Source organism: Silene latifolia, chromosome 1 (genome assembly GCF_048544455.1).
Source record: "Silene latifolia isolate original U9 population chromosome 1, ASM4854445v1, whole genome shotgun sequence".
Classification (NCBI taxonomy): domain Eukaryota; kingdom Viridiplantae; phylum Streptophyta; class Magnoliopsida; order Caryophyllales; family Caryophyllaceae; genus Silene; species Silene latifolia.
Genome location: NC_133526.1, coordinates 122318048 through 122338988, shown reverse-complemented (window position 1 = coordinate 122338988; position 20941 = coordinate 122318048). Strand labels below are relative to the sequence as shown.

Sequence of the window (20941 nt, the reverse complement as noted above, 5' to 3'; positions counted from 1 at the left end):
TTGTGACCCTATACACCACGATTTGATGTATGGCTAGCCCATTATCAAGGTGATTATATTCTAAAACAAACTAGAATGATATATCATGTAGATGATGTAAGATTCAAATTGGTAACCCAAGATTAAACCTTAAATTTTGGAATGATGAACGCAAAGAGTTATCAAGTACTCTTGAAACCATTAGATCGTTAATGGTATATGCGTATCTTGTATTCAAAGCAAGATGTCTCGTGCCTTTTGGTTGAAAAGGAGATCGAGGTTGTAAATCATTGATCCAAAATAGGTTGATCATTTTCTTTTACCAACGATTTAAGTTGACACTAGTGTGTTCACTTAATAAGGTAAATAGAGAAATCTTTGAAGAAGTTCAAAAGTTCAAGGAATCACGATTTAGTCGTGATGGGATTATCAAAGTGAAGACTTTGATATAAGCTAAGCCAAAGGAAATGTGATATAGTATCACAAGTTAATCTCTCTTAGCACGCATCATGGAATAATGTGTGATTGGATAAGAATTCAAACGCTATTCAATATGGTTTGAACTTCAATCAAGTTACTTTGAGTCACTTGAATCCTTTTGGGGATTTTATCATTTTTGTCTAAATTATTTTTCCACTAAATCAAAACATATGAGATATGAAATGGTAAGGGTACCATGCTTGTAAGTTATCACAAGAAACAAATGCTCATTTTTCCCTTTCAATTATCACGAGTACGACGGGTTTGCGGCTCATGAAGCTGTCTTTCTAAAATACAAGTTTATTTTTAGTAGACAGAGTGGGAGAAATTATTCAAGAGCCACAAAGAATGCCACAGAGAATGTTATGTCGCAAGAAACTGGTCTTTCTTCGCTACAATGTTATGTCGCAAGAAACTGGTCTTTCTTGGCTACATAAGACGTTTTGTGTAAGACATTGTTTCTTCAAAACCTAGGAGGTTAAATTCGTCACTTGTTAAAAATGATGAATTCATGCTACTTTTAAGAAAGTAAAGAGCTTATAACTTACAAAAGAAATTGTTTGATTCAAGTTAATTACTTCTAGAAAGTAATGAACGAATGACTTACATAAGAGTGTTTAAGTCACAACTCAATACAAGGCTTAGAGCCATGAGAATCCGAATAAAAGGCTTGATTAGTGACAAAGGGTTTTGCACTAATAAAGAGATATTTCAAAGCAAGATTGGTTGCAAAGGGTTTTGCACTAATTGAAATACTTAAGTCTACTTGGATCTTCTTAGTGATTGTGTTTCATTATGAAATACATAGCAAGTGAATCTAAAACCCACTTCTTAAAAAGAAGGAATGTATTCAATACATGTCATGAGTTTTGTAGATTCTTGCAATCCTAAGATAGTGTGAAACTTAAGAGAGGGTCTTAAGTAGGACATCAATGAGTTAGAATCAACATTTTTGATCATGTGGTAAAACATTTCTCGATAAGTCGAGAAGTTGTGTTTATACATGGAGTTTAGTGGGAGTTACGGAAATTTTAATTAGTCCGATATGTGGATGACATATTGATCATTGAGAATGATTTAAGACTTTTGGAGTATTATAATACATCTTGAATGTCCGGATTTATGAAGATAAATCCACATGATGTTAGCGTCAGTAAGAAGTCTTATGTTGATAAGATTCATGACTAGTTCAATTAAATTGAACATATTTGATTGATTTCATTTGCTTCCGCTGTCGAATCAATTAAAAGGAAATGATGTATAACACTTCACATGCTTTGAGTATGATGAATTGTTTTCAAAATCGAATTTAAGTAATCTTTGCCAAGTAAGCCATAAAGATTACCCTTAAGTGCTTGCAGAAGCATTAAGGCTATGATGCAAAGTGTTTATGATGCAATATTGTGTAAGGGTATTACACAAGTGACAATTGACAATTGAGATTGCGCATGGTTTCCGACAAAACCATAATCAAAACACATTAGGATGGTTAAGAAACCATTGTGGCAATGTTAATTAAGAAGTAGATTTTCTAGAATCGTTCTAGGCAATAAAGAACAATGAGAGATATTTATAACGGAAATTGAGTACACTTGCAATCATGAGATGTGCAAAAGGATGAGTCCCGCACACTGTGAAAACAATGGGAGCTATTCTTAGGCTAGAGGACCTATGTCTTGATTGGATCTCGACACGTACTAAGAAAGTTTTGTAATGCAAATGTATACATTACAAAGGAAAGCGAGTATGTAGTAAGGTTGAGTTAGGTACAAGAAGTTGATAAAACCTACTAACCAAAGCCTTCTCAAAGGCTAAACATGAACAGTCATGTCATTTCAATTGAATTGAAATGAACAACTACATACAAGATTAAATTAGATTATAGAATATGAAATAGTAATCAGGCATTGACTATTCATATGTGATAATCGCATTTGTCGTTCGAGTTTTTCTTTAAAAACTCCTTTTATACTTTGTTACATCCAAACGGGTTGTAGTGACAATTGAACCCCGTTAAAGTGAACACGGATTAACATTGTATTCGCCCATAGTCACTTGTATGAGGTGACGTCTCGAAGTGACTAGAGTGTGATGCGATTGATGGCAAGTTCAAGTGCCATAGAGTCATGTGAGATGACTAGTCGATCACATAGGCAGACTTTTAGGAACATTTTGCCGGGCCTAAATGACCGCTTATAGAGTTCTGGCAAATTTATATAGCCTGGTCGTGGCGAGAGCTGCTATAGTATTCTAATGAGTCGATTCTTTTGACTAAAGACTATTCACCTAAGATGGCACAGTTTCAGATTAACTTTGATTTGTGTTACTACGACCTTCGTAAATGGGGTCAAATGGGCATATTTTGGGTTATGATGGCTGTGGCTAGTCGAAGGGAATGAGTGCGATAGGAATTGTCCATCCCCTTGTCAGGGTTAAAACAATATCTCAGGGCCACTCGAGGAGTAATGAACTGGAAATGCGTGGCCACGCTCGGAAGGTATCCAGAGTGGATAAATCCGGTCAATCAGTTATTCTCCAGATCGAGGAAACCACTCTTGATATGATCACTTGCAAGTACGACCTGAAAGACACCTTGCATTGAGTGGGAGATAGTAATAGGACAAGAGAATTGGTGACGCACACTTGTCGAGGACAAGTGGGAGATTGTTGGGAAATGTGTCCTCAACAATAGTGCGATCATGTGATTTAAATATCATTATTAAATCTCATTTTAGAGAATACAATTGGGAAGTAATTTTGTTACTGTCAACTGGTCAACATATATCGGTAATGATTGGCTGACTAGAGTTTGACATTACTGTCGTGTGACGGTGGTGATCAGTTGACCCCCTAGGTCATACCTATAGGGCGATACTCTTAATTGATCATTTAATTAATCGTATAATGTTACGAGTTAATTAAATTACTTGAAAAATTGACGGACGATTTTGGAAGTAAAATTTACGTATCAAATTGAAATGTGATTAAATGAGATACGGTCTGAGTAATCAAATTGTATCATTACTCGGATGAAATTATTGTTTAAAGAAACAATTGGATTTGAATGAATTATTATAAATGCGATTTATAAACGGTAAAATATTTTGGTACGAGTAATTATGAATTACTAAGTCGGTTTTTGTATATGACGTATTTTTATTAATACGTTGATTTTTAATATGTTAAAAATACATAAACAATTTATGTTACATATGACATGTGACATATTGACATTTGACAAAAATAATATGGAATCCATATTACAATGTGGACCGAACTATTGGGAATAATTAACATATTATGTTAATTTAGATTAGTGGAATTCATCATCATTTCTCTAATATAGGCATGCATACCTAGTGCCTTTTGTGTAAGAGCACAAAGGCCATGCATAGGCCATTTCCCTCCACCCTACCCGGTTCTCCCTTGGAAAGAACAACGGTTCTTTTTCATTTTATTTTATCTTTCACTATATGGCATAGTGGGTTAGATAATTTATTCATTCACTCAAATAATTATTTTTAGAGAGATAAAAATAATTCCTCTTCCTCTCCTCTTCTCTCAACCGGTTTTGAGAACTCAAATACCAAATATTTTGGTTCAATTTTTCACTAGATTAATATTATACTAGATCAAATAATATTAATTAGATTAAGAGTTAGCTTTGGGTATTATTCCTAGGGAGAGATCTTATACTTAGATCTTGTTCATCCATAAGGAAAAGCTCAAGATCAAAAGAGAAAGGTGATCTCTTTTGTGCCCTTAAATCCGAAATCAACAATGTAAGGACATGACTTCTCTTCTATTATATTATTTGTTTGCATGCATAAAATCCGTTTTAATTTTATGACAAATTAATTTAGACATATATGAGTATGTTAATATGTATATGAATCTACATTTCCTTCATTAAGATGTTATATTACTAAAATATTGTTTTATGAAACAATTAAATTAAGAACAACGGTTAATTATAATTGTAATATGTTGTAGATTATATTAACATGGACCATTTTATTTACTTGTAATTGTGAATTACTAGTCAATTGTTGTATATAATTAAATTAATATATAATGATATTTAATTTTTAAATATGCATTAATATTATTAATAACATGTTACATGTTACATGTTACATGTCACACATTATACGACAAAATTGACAAATTGACAAAAATAAAATTGACTCCATTTTAACCTAAGGGCACCGGTTTTATGGGGCAGTTTAGGTGAAATGGTTAAGATTGTTTTATTAGTGGTAAACACAATCATTACCTACAAAACCTAAACTACACCCTAGTATCTTTGATAAGAACAATTAGAAAAAGGGATATGGCATACATTGGCTCAATGGCCATCCCCCTACCCACCAGTTTTTCCACCCCCATATGATAAGAATTGTTCTTATTTTTTTTTTTACATTTATTCTTACACATTTTCTCACTTCTTACTCTTCTCTCTTTTCTCTAAAATAAGTTTTAGAAAGTTAATTGTTCTAATATCTAATATACATATTACTAGAAGTAGTAATACAAAATAATATTAGATTATATTTTAAGGATAGCTACTAAACTAATCTAGTTAATTATTTAGTAGTTTTAAGGGGGTTGTCTTGGTGCAATTGATATGAGGTTCTCATATATTTGGGACAAAAGGAATCATCCAATATTTAAGCTCAAGAACAAGTAAGAAAGGTGTTCTTACCCTTAAAACCGATTTTATCAATGTATGGAACATTTTCTTTACTTATCTATTTATATTTTGTTATGCATGCATAAGATCATCATCTAAATCAATGAATATTTTAGATAAATAATTAAAGAGTTTAATTTTAGGGTTAATGAATTCTTTCAGATTTGTCATAAAAATGACTTGAAATGGTAAAAACCGATTGTAAAATAAAATGGAAAGAATGAACGCAAATACATTTGGGTTCTGACCTGGACAGCCAGAATAGGCGCGATCCACTTAGTTATGGCTAGGGGCTCCTGCTTCAGGTCAAAACTCAGTTTTGGCTCATTTGATCCGTATTTTGGACCATGTTATGCATGTTTTAGCATGTTAAGGTCATAAAAACAGATAAAAGAACATGAAAGAAAATGATTAATTACATCCTCATACTTACATGCTAGGTTGCTTGACGAGAAATCGACGGAAGTGTAAAAACTTTTTAGGTCGGAAAACTCGGTTTAAAACCGTTTTTATAAAGTAAGGAGTGTTGCTTTGTTTAGTGATGGTGTAGTTGGTCGAAATGGTCGGTCAAGTGATTTAATGCACGATGACGGTACCAAACAATGTGTAAGGCTTGTATTTTCGATCGGTAGGTCGAAAATACGTGTCGTTTGTTAACTCGGGAAGTCGAGGTCTAGAAATTTAAGGGAGAAAAGAGGGGGCGGACGCTCGCGTACCTTCAAATGGTGGCATTTGATGGGTATTTATAGATAATTGTGTGGTTGTGTGCGTTTTGAGCGACGTAGCCCCTATAGGCTACTCGAAGAGGCGCGAGCCTATTCGCGGGTCATCGACCTGTCTTGTCACTATCACGCATTTGGAATCATGGTTTGTTCTATCCTAAGTTTTGGATGTCATGATTGTTGTACTTGACCATCAAGTATACCGTGTTTACTTAGCATGGAAGTTTTTGTGATGTTTGTTTTTTTTTGTGTTTGACTCGTTCTTGGAGTCGGGATTTGAATTTCGAGTTGGTTTTTGGTTCGGTGTCGGTTCTGACTCTAGTTAGTGTCATTGCGACCCCCGTCGTCGTGCATAAAACACTCCAGGTACTTTTGAAAAGTTTTGAAAATGTTTTATTTTCGAAATCGTTTTGAGTTTTCCGACGTATAGTTATACAAACTGTCGATCAAACGTAGCGATTCCTAAGCATGTTGTATTCCGATAATCATCGGGTGTTTATGGGGATTCAACAGATAATGGGTATCTACAATAGCACAAAGTTCGGGATAAGATCACACAATTCTTGAATCGTTAGAGCACGTTTTTATGGACATTCATTCAAAATACGTCCATAGTCTTGGCATTTGAAACAACGCATCACTGATCTCCCCTTATTCTCCACGATACCACTCTTAGTTTTATCCTTCACTTCTTCTCTTTGGACCTCCTTATGTTTGCTTTGAGGTGGCTTAGAATAAGAACTCGAACTTGTACTTTCTCCTTTCGAATAAGCATAGGATTTCCTTACTTTATCATGTTTTTCGAACTTTAGAGCCAATCTACAAACATCATGAAACCCTTCGTAATTCTGAATTCCAACTCTTGTTGCAAATGAAGGTGTTAAAGCTTTGATGAACCTTGCTAGTCTAAGCTCATGTTTCTCATTAGATCGCAGAGAATCGACACCCACTTGAACTCCTTAATAAAACCAGTCACGGACAAGTAATTCTCTTGTTCATAATCCCTTAAGATGAATCGTTTCATCGCGTGCTTATTCAATATCTCCTAAGATTCGATTTTTGCTTTTCCAGCCTTCTTTCTTTGTTTCGTTAAATTTTCATACCATAAAGAAACATATTTAATAAGTTTAAGAATTGCTATTATGCGGGAGCTAGCATTGGAGTTAAATGAAATGAAGCCTTGATTTCTTGAAATGTAAGTCACATTTCCAAAGGTTTCAAAACGTGCTCGAGTTTAGTAAATATAATAACATGGAGGTGCGTAGATAGCATGATGGTTTGAGAGCTTGGACACGGAATTCAAGGGAGCAACCAAGTCGGTGATGGTGAAGCTACATACACGATTTTGCAAGCTGGTGTTTACACTTAGTTTCCTAATTTCAGTTTTCCTTGTTCTAGCTAATAAATATTAGGTAGTTGTTTACTTTTTTGGTGTTTTATTTCCTAATCTTAGCAAGGTCGGAATAAGGCAATTTTGCCATCATCGGTTTAGGCGTGCTGCTTAAGACGTTTCTAGATGTCTCTATGTCGTCCTATTTTTGTATAAATAGGGGTCATTGTATACAGATTTCAACTTAAAATTCGAGGATTAATACAAGAGTTCTTTGTTTATTATTATTGCTCGCGAGTTATAAGATTCTTATTTCATTCTTGTGAGGGTAGGGCGGGTTATACAGATCGGGTTAGATACGGTTCGGGTCGAATACGGGTATCGGGTAGGGCTAGGGTCAGAAAAAGTTTATTAGGTCTTTTTTTTTTATCATTTTTCAGCCAAAAAAAATATTTTTTAAAATTAAATCATATTTAATATTAATGATATTATTATATTCATTATTATAATAATTATTTATTATTTAATAATATATAAGTTATATAAAATTTAATTTTAAATTAATTTTTAATTTAAAATATTAAAATAATATTTTTTTTATATTTATTATTTCAAATATAATATAAAAATTTTATATTTTTAATAATATTTTTAATTATCTTTGACCTATTGAGTCAAACGGGTGGGTTGGGTATCGACCTTAAAAAAACGGGTCATTTCGAGTTCGGGTCGGGAGACAAAATTTACGGGTCTTTGACCATAAAAAAACGGGTCGAGTTTACGAGTCGGGTCATGTTTTCACAAGTGTACTCTCACCTATTCAGACCAAAGGCTTCACTTCCCTTATATGGATGATCCAAACCAAATGCACATTTCCTTTTTTGGCAAAAAATATGCCTGAACAGTCTTTATATACTCCCCTTATTTACAATGTATACATTTTATTTTTAAATTTAATGTAAGTTGCCACTTGTGATATTCCAACAATACCCTCTTTTTTCTAATTTTCTTAAAAAATGTGTCAAGACTAATGTAACTAGGATAGCGATAGGGCGCCACCCGGTGGCGCCGAATCTCGGTGCCACCTTAATTAAAGAAAAATAAAAATAAAAAAATAAAATATTACTTTCCGTAGTCGCGCCAAAATTTTAAGGGTGTATCTGTAATTTTGTATTCTATTCAATTAAAATAAAACTCTAACTAAACTAAATTAACCTATAACATTTTACACCAAAATAATTTATTTACTATTAATATAATTTAATCTAAACCTTCTTCATCCTTGATTAAGTTTCTTCATCTACTTCGTTTTTCATCTACAAGACAATTCAAGGAAATCGAAAATTCAATACAATCCTCGACGAAAAAGACACTAATATTATCAATCTTACTGCGTGCGTTTTGACGTTGGAACTCTAGTACAGTAGGTAGGTAGTATCCCCTACCTTCTCCGTGCATCAAATACTACATCATTTCTTAATCGAAATATCGAATGAGCAAGGCAATCGGCATAATTTGTGTTTTTTTATAGATTGTTGAATGCATTATTCTCTACTATACAAGCCGGTATACTGTTTGTTGTTATTCCCCTCAAAACGTGGCAAAAATCGTGGAAATTCTAATAATTCTAATTATTGTTAAATTTATAATTAATTATGTAATTATAGTTCCTAAAATACCCTTTTTACTAATTAGTTTAAAATTCAAACTTTATGAGAAGAAAATGAAAAAACCCTATATAATTTACTACAATATCCTTGGTGGCGCCCAATTTGAGTGTCACCCGGTGACGCCATCTCATTATCCATGTAACTATTACTTTGGATTGGAGGGAGTATATACCTTGAAGGAGAGTTGTATTTTTAAAATTACTACGCTATTTTTAAATCTGTCATGTATGATCTCTTGATTACAAAGGAATCAATAATGCAAATCTAAAATCATAGACATGACTTGAAACAAAACTTAACCACTTTTCTTTTACACTTTTTACAATTATATTTTAAACAGCATATCCGTGCAATTTACACTGGTTTAAAACTAGTTTTTTGGTGTTTGGGGAGTATCCCCTACCGTTGGGCAATCTCTTCGGAGGATCTTGAAAGCAATTGATAGGTTGGCCCTCCCAAGTTTGACTTTTTCATTCGCAAGAATCAGGAATCGAACCCCTGACCACTTGTTTAAGAGATGAGAGCCCTTACCACTCACACCAGCCAACTTTGGTACTGGTTTAAAACTAGTCACGTGGTTATTTAAGGACCCAATTTGTCTGTGGCTACTGGCTACACAAACCACACTTTTTCCAGAGCAAATATCAACGTGTACAACCAAGGTCCCGTGCCCCATTTCCTCAAGGTCTCGGTCGTAGCCCGGGCGCAAAACTCACTTATTCAAATCATGTTATTGCGTCGAATTATTAGTGCGGGTATGAGATTATGGATTTTTCATGATCCTATCAGTGGAATCAAAGGATGTGGATAACGAGAGTCTTAGTTAGTGGCTATGTTTTAACCATAACCGACAGGTCGTTTTGGTGCATCCAAAATTTCATTTAATAACTGCTTTTGTGCCGGCCTAAACGATCGAGGGTAAAGCAAAGTTCTAAGACAAGGAAAAAAGGAACTCAACAGCAGAAATCGAACACAAATGTCGTGATACTGCTTTATTATACAACCACATAACAAAACTAAGTCGAGTAGTCTTCTAGCTTTACGTAAAGTACAAGCCAAGTGTAGCCTGTTTTTTAGCCCTACTCTTAACTTTACTATTCTCCTTGACTGATGTTTGAGTTGCCTTACCAGCTTCATTAGCGTTCGGCTTTGAATCAGCCAGGATTTCCTCAATGTCCCGTTTTCCCCCGACCTTGGTTTCAGATCTAGTGTAAGTGGAAACATCAGATTTTGTCTGTGTCTCACTATCAGATTTTCTGGTAGAATAAAGTTTCAAACGGTTTTGCGTCTCAGGCTCCATAATACTACTGTACTTATGGTCGGTAACATCAGACTTCTCGACGGAGGTTTTGACTATATTTCTTGATTTTTCTCCATCACCGCCAGTGCCTTTTTTTGAGAAAAAGTTTGTGATAGGATTACACTGTTCTATCAATTTAATCTGCAAAATGTGGCATATATGATCAGTAAGCTCCTCCTTTTCCGACTCCTTCCCACGTTTTGTCTAAAATTCACCACACCAAGCAGGGAGGCTGAGCATAGACACATGGTTATCATATTGAGCTAGAAGAAGTAATGCCATTATGATATGCATCAATACATTTATGAGCAGCCCACAAGCTGTGGAGGATCATAGAGCAAAGAGGAGATAGCACAAGTACCTTCTACTCAGTTATTAATCAACTCAATCTCTACAGAAACTAGTGTTTAGTTTTTTTTTTTTTTTTTTCATTGTATATTAAGTATATTTGCTACAGTTAATGTGAGGTCATCGTCAGTTTTGGCTAAGAGTCAACCACAAGGCTCCATTGGTTGTTGCTTTAGTAAATAAGGCATGTATTCAACTTAAACTATTGTCCACTTTGTGTCATTCAGCAGAGGTGGATGATAATATATACTCCCTCTGTTCCGGTCATTTGTTGCCCTTTCTATTTTAAGAATGAATTTGGTGAGTAATTTGATAATTCACACTCAATTTATTCCACTTGTCAATTAGTAATTGGCCCACTCCCCTTCTCTTTGTCTTTGTGCCAAAACCAAAGGACAACAAATGACCGAGACGGAGGGAGTAATCAGTATCCTCAGAAGTTAGATTCTTGTTGCTTTGTGTTTTGCCTAAATAAGGTTTATCAATGACTTCACTATACCAAAAGAAAAGCAATATGATTTAGCCTTACCTCCTGGAAGCACTCCGGACCATCAAATGATGCCTTATTCATAGCTGAGCTCACCGGGTACCAGATCTAAGAATCATTTCAGTTCAACATCCGTCAATCATATTTTGATTGGATACATGCTAAACATAGTATATCTAAACAACCTTACCAAATCAGGATTCTCATATGGATTAAGCACTGCATTGTAATTGGCGTTTGAAGAACCGTTCAACCATACATCTATTGAGGTTTTATCTCCGAGAATAACAGGCATCCTGTCTGCCACAGCAACCAAAAAATATAAAGACCTGCCTTTTAAATTTGGCATGTTTCAATGCTGTTCTCATTACTATGATGCTCGGACATGGATATGAGGATCCGAGTGTCGGATCCTTGAAATCTCAAAAACAAGGACTCGGATACGAGGATCCAAATTTAAATTTGGACTCAGCGAATTTTTATTTTTTCTGAAAAATTGATTATTAGTTAAAAAACCAAAGAAAAGAAAGGAAAAATAGTTTTTTCATGTTTAATATGAATGAAGACTTTATTACAGCATTAAATTCATCTCAAGAATACTCCTGATATAGGGTTGTTGTACAAAACAGAGGGTAAGAACAAAACACACTCACACCGAAGGATCCGATATCTCATAGAAGGATCCGACAAGGGATCCATGTCCGGATGCGTGTCCGGGTCGTGTCCACCGGATCCTTCGGGGTAAGTGAAGAGTCCGAGCATCACAGGTTCTCAATATACAACATGAACGAGTATAAAAGTAATAGGAACTTCAGAAACGTAAGTTCGCAGTTCATGAGAATTTAAATCCTACCATGAAATCTGCTACATAGAGCATAAGTAGTTTTTTTTTAAACGATGCAAAAATATCCAACAAACATCTGCATTTCATGTCCCTCCAATGTTTGATAGTTTCTCAAAATCTTTTAATACAACGTAAGAGCTCAAGACAGTTTTGATCACTAAACTCAACTTACATTACTTGGATAATAAAGATAAGCACAAACACTAAAAAATACAGAACAAGTCGACTCGAGGAGAAAGCAAAACCATGTAGAGATATACTTGATCAAGGTTTAACAGACAAATTACCATGTAGCCACTGCAGAGCTGATGAAGACTCAGTAGTTAAAATGGTGAACGTATATAGAATTTCCCCTGCCAAAATCAAAGTATAACAGCATGGTAGATAGTTATGTACTTAGGATGGTTAAATACGAAAAACTTGTATATAGTTGAAAAGACTAAACTAAGTAATAGCTCCGACATTGAATGTGAGCTGTGACCCAATGAGTTAAGAAAATAAATATCATAATTAAAGTAATCAGTTAATGTAACCGATTCAAATAGTTGCACCTCTTAACATTCCAGATTTGTATGGCAAAAGATCCTAAAACCAGTTGACAATGAGAGTATCCCTTCGGAGTTAGACTTAAGCTTCCATCTTCAGAAGTGTGGTAAGACAGACATATGTGCTTGACAAAAATAACAATTAGGATTGCGTACTCCTACAGCATGTAAGATTACTTGCGTTATACCTACGATAGACTACTCGTTGAATCCTGCAGTATTTTAACTAATATAAGCTTTACGAGCCTTCTAGCCCATGTGTCACAACTCTACAGTACTTCTACATTACGAAAAACTCAAGATAACTTTGTCTATGGAACAATTTTTTTTATCTCAGATATTTAAGCACAACTTATATATGGAGTAACAATTATCACGGAACAATGAGTAGCAAATGCACAACTCAAGAAATATAGCATTAAGGAAACAAATGCACCTTATGCAACAGCCAGCAAAGTGGACATGATGAACATGCCTTCAAAATAAACCCTACAGTTGGCAAATAAAGTGTCGAATAGGGTTCACCTTCAGCATTTTTCCAGGAATCATAGAGAGCAGCGAACACAAGAGGGTGATCATCCTTTGAATGAATGTAGTAAGGCTGCTTCTTAGGACCTTTCTTCCACTCATAAAACCTAAACGGAAAGTGAAGTCACCGTCATAAAACACACAATAACAACACAGTTACAGGGCTACAATACAATGTTGGCCAATCTTTAATCCCACAGCAATATTTGTTAGTGTCCGATTCATTTATAATTCCCTTTTTCAGAAATAAGGACAATACAAATGGAATATTGGGGTACAGATTACAGAACACGACATAAACCAGACATAAATTAACACAAAGACATGCATAAAATAGCGTGTGACAATCACCTAAAAAAGCAGAAAACCTATGTAACTTCGACTTTTCTTATTCCCTCGCGTATCGATGACTACACTCGACACTCGGACATGGGTATGACACCCAGACACCTCATTTTAAGCCAAAATATGCAAATATTTTTCATAAAAACGACACGCACCTGTGTCTAATCTTTCCAAACGAATATTTATCCTTTCAATTGACAATAGTAATCAACATGAAATCCTAGTGAAAGACATCACCCACATATTCTCCATAATGAAAAAGAGACGTACATAACACAATCTCAAAGAATTAATAGCCATAATCAAACAACGAACCACACATTTCTAAAACATAGACCTCACAATTGATTTCCCTAGAGCAACAATGCATATGAAAGAAATCACAAGTTTGTCAACTCAAAAACCTGTCGAGTAGAAAAAGCATACCCGTCCACAGCTACAAGGCACCGATTTTTCGGAATCAATCGACGAAATGAGGGCTTCTCACCAATTGACTCTGATCTTGCATTAAACTGAACATTTCCAAATTAACTCAGAAAAAACATCAACCTAATAAATCAATTGTAATTCATAAATACCGTCCATTTTAAATAATGAAATGCCAATACTACTTTTCAAATCTTGTAGAAATACGAAAAATGGAAAATCAAAAGATACCATTCTATAGTGATCAGGTTTCTCATCCTTTTTGGTGAAGCTAGAAACTAACCCCCATTTCATACAGTGAACAGCTACCGAGTAACCATCGTCTCCTCCATCATCGCGACGAAGTACCGGTAAATACGACCCCGGAGACACATTATACATCGGCCGATACCTTAATAAAGATTTAATTAAACACTCAAAAAAAATCAAGACTAGTATTTAGTGCGATATATTATAACTTTGGACAGTATATCATATCTTTCCAATCATCCTGATAGTTAGCCCCATCATTAATGGCATTTGAACTTTGAATTCTAAAATCAATAATAACGTATGACTTCAAATTCTAACTCTGCCACCGTATGTATTGAAAGAGGAGATGTAGTTAATACCGGCTAATATCAACGTGGCGAACGGAGGAGGTAGGGACGTGGCAGGCACGAAGGAGGTCGTCAGGGCGGAGGGAGCAGCGGCACCTCCCACACATGGTCTTTACTTCTCTCGATTCTTTTGCGTTTTGACGGTTGGTGATCGATGACACTATGGTCGTTCTTATTTCATTTGCCGCTATATCTCGGTGAATGTGGAAAAGAAAGCGCGGGAAAGTGGTGGGCTTAGTATGCCAATACTCATCCTCTCCATCTCTTTTTATCAACGTCTATCTATCTTTCAACAATAAGTCTTGCTTCAGGCGGTCTGAAATAAAACGGGTCAAATATCACTATTTTTCTAATAGACTGTAACCATTTACTGACAAAATATTATAACTAAAGTTATCATTTTTTACCCTAAAAATGATGGTAACATTTTATCAAAAAATAGTAGCATTTTACCGTAAAATGGCTACATTTGATCCGTCTTATTTCACTCGGGAAATAACCCGTCTAAAATAAGAATTTGTGATCTTTCAATGGCCCGGACTCCGGATTAAACTCTAAGTTGATCGATGGTTGTAAACTAACTTAAAAATAAAAAAGATTCAATGAGTGAAATTGAGATATATAATATTATAATTCTTAACAAGAGAAATGGACACAAAGGAAATGGAGACGATCTTCTTTCCGCAATCGTAAACGTTGTTTGGGCCAAAATTTGCATATTGGACCAAGCAGAGAAGTGGTCCATTAAGAGGAGTATGGGGACGAACTGGGATGGATGGACTAACAGCCTTGAGGAGCCCGTAAGCAAGGAGCGTGCAAATGGGCTTCTGGCAGAATGAAGGGCATTGGGCCTTAGTTAGCAAGCTAACACTCGGCAGCGAGAGAAGCCCAACGAGGATGTAGGTCGGCTAACTTATCATGCAAGCGACCTAAACCCTACCTAGGGTTTATGTCCTATATATAAGGTAAAGAGAGGAAGAAAGAGTATTCATTCATACACATACAAACCCTAGACATTGAACTAGCAAGATAGCCGTGCGACCATTATTGTATTCGTTCTTCATATTACAAAGCTAGTGCAATCCTTGGAAGGGTACCGTCCCCTTCCCGCGGTCATTTTCCTCATTGGGTTTTCAACGTCACCAAAGCTCTCGTATTAATCTCTTATTCGCATCTCTATTCACTTACGTATTGTCCATACAAACATCACTAATCTCACAAATAACGCATAAGACAACTTTGACCTAATTTAACCTAATTCGGTAGAAAAATACCAAAACATTTTGACGCCCACCGTGAGGCGTAGTGGTCGTCATCGTTAATTACTCAATACGGAATGGGCGAAAGCAAGAACGCAACATCAGCATCGCCAGCGGGGTCAGAAGGTAATCAACCGTCGTCGATACCACCAAACCCCATCCAGAATCCGGGTTCAACGGCTCAAGCTCAGGCACCCGGACACACGTCAAGAGTCAGACCCGCGGCTAAGGCCATCTTACCTCCTAAGACTCTGACTGCAGGAACGCACTCTAAGTCAGATAAGGGACCAGGAGGCGCGAATCTCACCCCACCACCAAGCCCAACACAGACCCTGCTTAACGGCATGGACAATTTGCATAAAGTAGTGGAAAGTATGCGAGAAGATCAGAGGAAGGCAGAAAGCCTAAGCAACAAGGAGGAACAGGGAGCTCTAGACACAGATAGACCTCATGAAGAAGCAAGCAAACACGCCAGCAAACACAGAAGGTGGAAACCAGGCCCTAGTAGGGGAGTATTCACGGGGGGCATCAGGCAGCATGAATCAACAACGACAGTTCTCAGCCGAGTTGGTTACCAGATTAGATCTGACAGTAGTACCGTCACGAGAAAGAATAGTCCCATAGGGGCTAGGATATTGATCGGTCCGTTTCGTGTTCACAATTGAATAAGTGTGGTCGTTAGGTCACGTCCGAATCAAAACACAATTTATAGCTTCACAAACAACTCTACAATTAGTAAAGAGGCAAGTAAAGGTCGGATCCCAAGGGACGGGAATTGAGATGAGATTTCTATTGAAACTAGTGGTGTCTTAGGGGTGTTACAATTTGGGTTGATGTAGAAGGTCACTAACTAAAATAGCAATGGAAATAAACAAGCAAGATGAATTAAAAGGGTTGTAAACAATTTATAAAAAGCACTAGGGTGTCATGGGGTCATAGGGGAATCATGGGAATTGATCATACAAACATGTTCTCAAATTATAAGCAAGCAATTATTGTTGTGATGGATTGAGTTGGGTTATATCTTACAATCCTAGGAGAGTTTGGGTCCCGGAGCCGAATCGATTAGATTGTACAACACCTACAAGTCGACTTAATCTTCCCTACTCAACAACATGCATGGTCTAATGAGACTCGAGTTGGTTTATGTCTTACAAGTCTCATTGAAAAGATAGGTGATGGGTAAAAAATGCAAGGATTCATAGGCTCGCATTTCATCAAACATAACATGTGCATGAGTTGAGATCAAAACAAGCAAGCAAATAAAACATGAAAGCATATTAATTTAAGCATGAATCATTCCCCATGTTGGTTTCCCCTAATCACCCATTAACCCTAGCTAAGAGACTACTCACTCATTATCATGTTGATCATGCTAGCAAGGTTGTCAATCATACCAACAAAATGAAACATGATGAACAAATGAAAGTAATTAACAATAATTAAAAAGGGATTAAGAGGATTATACCTACTAATGATTCCAATAATAAAGCAAAGATAAAAGAAGTACTTGATGCTTGATTGAGAGGTTGTCAATCTCCCAATAATAACCCAAATAATCTTCAATTACCCAAAATAAAGGATGAACAAAAGAGAGATTAAGGAAATAAAACTTATATTAAAACTTGATTAATTGTTGATTACAAAACTAAAGAGAGATTTGATTGATATTAACTACTCTAAGAATTGATAAGAAGAACATGCACTTCTAATTAGACTAATGAGGTATTTATAGTGGAAATTAGGGGGATGCATTAGGATTAACTAAGGGCTAAACTAGTAATTACACTTTTTAGATTGAGCAGGGAGGAGCCGGTATTTTTCGAAGGAAGGGCTTCTTTCTTTGTAGCTTGGAGAAGACGAAATTGCTCTGTATAGGAATCCGTGCGTTTTGGAGTCGGGACGGGCGGATTCTGGCGGTGGAACACGGGCGTCTTCAGGGGAATCCGGGCGAATTCTGGTGGCTGCTAATCCGAGCGTCTCTGGAGGAAAACGCATGGATTGTGCTTGTGGAGGACGGGCGGATTGTGGAGAAACCGCACGGATTGTACCTCAGCAACAGTTCTTCTTCTTTTATTCCCTTTTCTTCATAAATTCCTTGGGGATTTCCTTGGGGACTCAAGGATCCTTTCTCAACATTGCTCATCTACTATAATATGTACAAAGGCCTTCTAATCTTGTCTCTCCTTGATGCTTGGTCATTGGATTCGATCAATTTAGTCTCGTTTTGCCATGAAAATGCAAGATTCTTACTCCTTTCCTACCAAGGGATCAAAATCTCAAAGAATATGCAAAACAAAGAACTAAAGATAATAAATGACCCAAATATGCACTAAAAAGCATGGGAACGAGGCTAATTCGGGGGCTAAATATGCGCTAATTATGGTCACATCAAATATCCCCAACCCGAACCTTTGATCGTCCCGAGTAAAGAGGTGACAAAGACTAGGACCATTATTTAAACTAACCTAATAACATAGCCGATATAAGACAATTAGCGGGTCTCACTCCGCCCCTTCAACTCACAACAAGACAACCATGAGGTAGGATGCCTTCTTGCAAGACAAGGTGGGTCTTGCCAAAATGGCGACACAGCCAAACATTAAGCACACAAAATCACATAATGGATGCATCTGCAAAAGGAATAGCCACTTCCTCATCAAGCGGCGGAGGCACTAAAGAGGAACAAATTTAAGAGCATATAATCCTTCACAAATACTAGTTCAACAAATTACTAAGGCTAAGAGGATGGCACTAAATCACCTCCAAATGGTGTTAAACTAGACTACTTTCGTCCTCAATTTCTAAATGCTTTCGTTAAGAGCGATCGGATGGTGGTGGAATGATGATCCCTATGATGCTAGTAGCATATGACATGACAAGTCTCGAATTCTCTACAAAAGTAAAGGTCATGGATCGTCCCAAGCTCGACAAAGTGGCTTGACAAAAGGCTTTTTGGGAATGAAATGCTCAAATCTTTATACACAACGGGTGGATATGACTAGTATTCAAAAATTGACCTCATTTAACTTTCACATTTCAAAAATTTAAGATGGGGTTTGTCCCTTCCGGGCTAGTGTCCTTTGCTTTCGCCAATCGCTTATTAGGCAACCGGTTAACCTCTAGACAATAGCTTTTCGGGGTGATAGTCACTCTGTCTCTGGGCGGTCGAATTCACAACCGTGTGGGGGCCCAATTCAATGGATCCCGCTCCAAAGCACATCGAAGTGGTACGCCTCCATCAAAACAATTAAATTTCTCAACATTCAACAATTCATAACGCTTGAGGTTTCCTTGGCATTAAATTACTTCCACATAACAAAATCTTCGAAATGAGCACTTCAAACTTATTGATAGAAAGTGTTTTTGGGTTGTCTTACCACAAGGTCAATCAAGGTCACCTAGACAAGTTAACCAAGTCCACATCGCATCACGGGGTTGGATAGGTGACTCACATGCAAACCCTTGACTAGGCTTTGGGTCATGGGTCAAAAGACACTAGTATGACACTATCTAGGGTGTTTTACAACCATTCTAGTAGGCAAAGTCTTAAGTTGAAAAAGTATTTGTAATGGCTTAGTTGCTCTTGTCAAAGTTCCTAATTAGGCATTTTTCAAAACTTTTATCTAAATGCAACTACATGCTATGATGCAACTATTATAAACATCCTAATGCAAGTGGTTTTACCAACTAATATGACATATAAACTAAATGCAAGTCCTAAGTTCACATTGTTATACCGCATCAATCAAAATAAAGCCACATAGTCATTAACATAAAGAGGAAAAAGGAGATTGGAAAGATCATACCATGCGGTCTTCAATATCCTCATGTCTCGGATGTGGCGTAGTCGATCAATGTGAACAAGGATAAACACAATATATACAAGACAATATATACAAGACTACACTACAAAAGGAAATAAACATGTTTTTGGGTTTTCAATTTTTCAAATTTTTATAATTTTCGAAATTTTTCAATTTTTTTGGATTTTTGAATAAGAGTTAAGTGTTAGAATTCCCCATCCCCACACTAATATGGGCATTGTCCTCAATGGCCAAAATGATGGGAAATTATGCAAAGATGATGCATGATTTCTACACTAAATGCAATCTACACTAATCTACACTACATGATGCATGGTTTTTGTTTATGACGGAGAGGATAATTTAGATTACCTCCCGTTGTGTATGCATTAACTTCCCCAAACCGAGTTAGACACTATTGCTAATGTCCTAAGGATGGGTATAGTTCATGCACACACTATGCAATGCATGAAACGAATTTGTCATTTTGGATTTTGAAAGTGGGAACAATAAAATGAGAACACCTCAATGGTACCGAGGTGTGAGTCCTCTATGGTGCTAGGACTACTCCAACAATGATCAAGAAAATAATTAAAACAAAGAGAGAAATAGACAAACCATGAGAGGGTAGGAGCCTCCAAAGCTTGCTAATCTTCCATCATATCATCACTACCATCACTTTCCTCATTAGAAGTGGTCTCATTGCCACTTCCCTCTTCATTTGCTTCTTCACTTTCTTCTTCACCTTGCTCATCATCTTGCTCATCATCCTCTTCTCCTTCTTCACTTGCTTCCTCATCAATGTTATCATCAACTTCTTCATTACCGACAACCTCATTGTCACCCGGAACGACCCTAGATGCACCCGGAAATAGGACTTCTCTATCCGCCCAACTAGGCAAAGGACATGATGGATCAAGTAGTCCTTGCCTAGCTAAGTGTAGGAGGGGTGGATATTGAGCTAAGTAAGCATTTTTCCGATCCTCAAAGGCTTGCTTGTCCATTGCTTGCATGAGAAGAGTCAAATAATCATTTCTTGCTTCAACTCCATCGGGCTTGAACTCTTGGTACTCGAAAGGGTAGGGTGGTGTGACAATGGAAGAGGAGGGCATTTCAAGTTCACCCTTTTGTTGTCGGATAATATACTCGGCCTCTTTTGAAAGGGGAAGTAGATAATTGGTCCGGTGGACGCTTAGACGACAAATCTTTGAAGGCAAAGTAAACGATCTAGCTTCACTAGTGAGCCATCCATACTTGGTGTCAAGAGGGTTATGGGCAACCCACTTGTACTTGTGTATCATAGTATGCATATCAACAAGATGACCACCCTCTTTCGCCTCATACTTATTATCTTTGTTGAAGTTAGGGTCAAAGTATTTAGCTAGGATAGTGACTAGGCCGCCATTCACAATAACGGTAGTGCCTTTCTTTCCACAATCAATGTTGAGCCATCTATCTACCAAAAGCCTTAAAGAGTTGAAAGGCTTGGTGTGTACTCTTCCAATGTTCAAAGTCGACTCAAGAAGAACAAAATCAAGTTTGGTGAAATGGTTGGTATCTTTTCTTGCAATGATGGTGTT

The 20941-nt window shown here is 36.6% G+C and overlaps 1 protein-coding gene across 1 annotated transcript; it reads right to left on the bottom strand.

Moving 5' to 3' along the window:
- Positions 1-9808: 9808 nt before the first annotated feature.
- LOC141608716 (uncharacterized) lies at positions 9809-14536 on the bottom strand. Its single transcript, XM_074428062.1, has 8 exons — positions 14309-14536; positions 13929-14088; positions 13698-13783; positions 12924-13033; positions 12141-12206; positions 11200-11309; positions 11052-11117; positions 9809-10315 (listed from the first exon to the last, which is right to left on the bottom strand). The coding sequence occupies exons 1-8, from the start codon at positions 14401-14403 to the stop codon at positions 9914-9916; spliced, it is 1095 nt and encodes a 364-aa protein (XP_074284163.1). The 5' UTR covers positions 14404-14536; the 3' UTR covers positions 9809-9913.
- Between the last annotated feature and the right edge of the window lie 6405 nt (positions 14537-20941).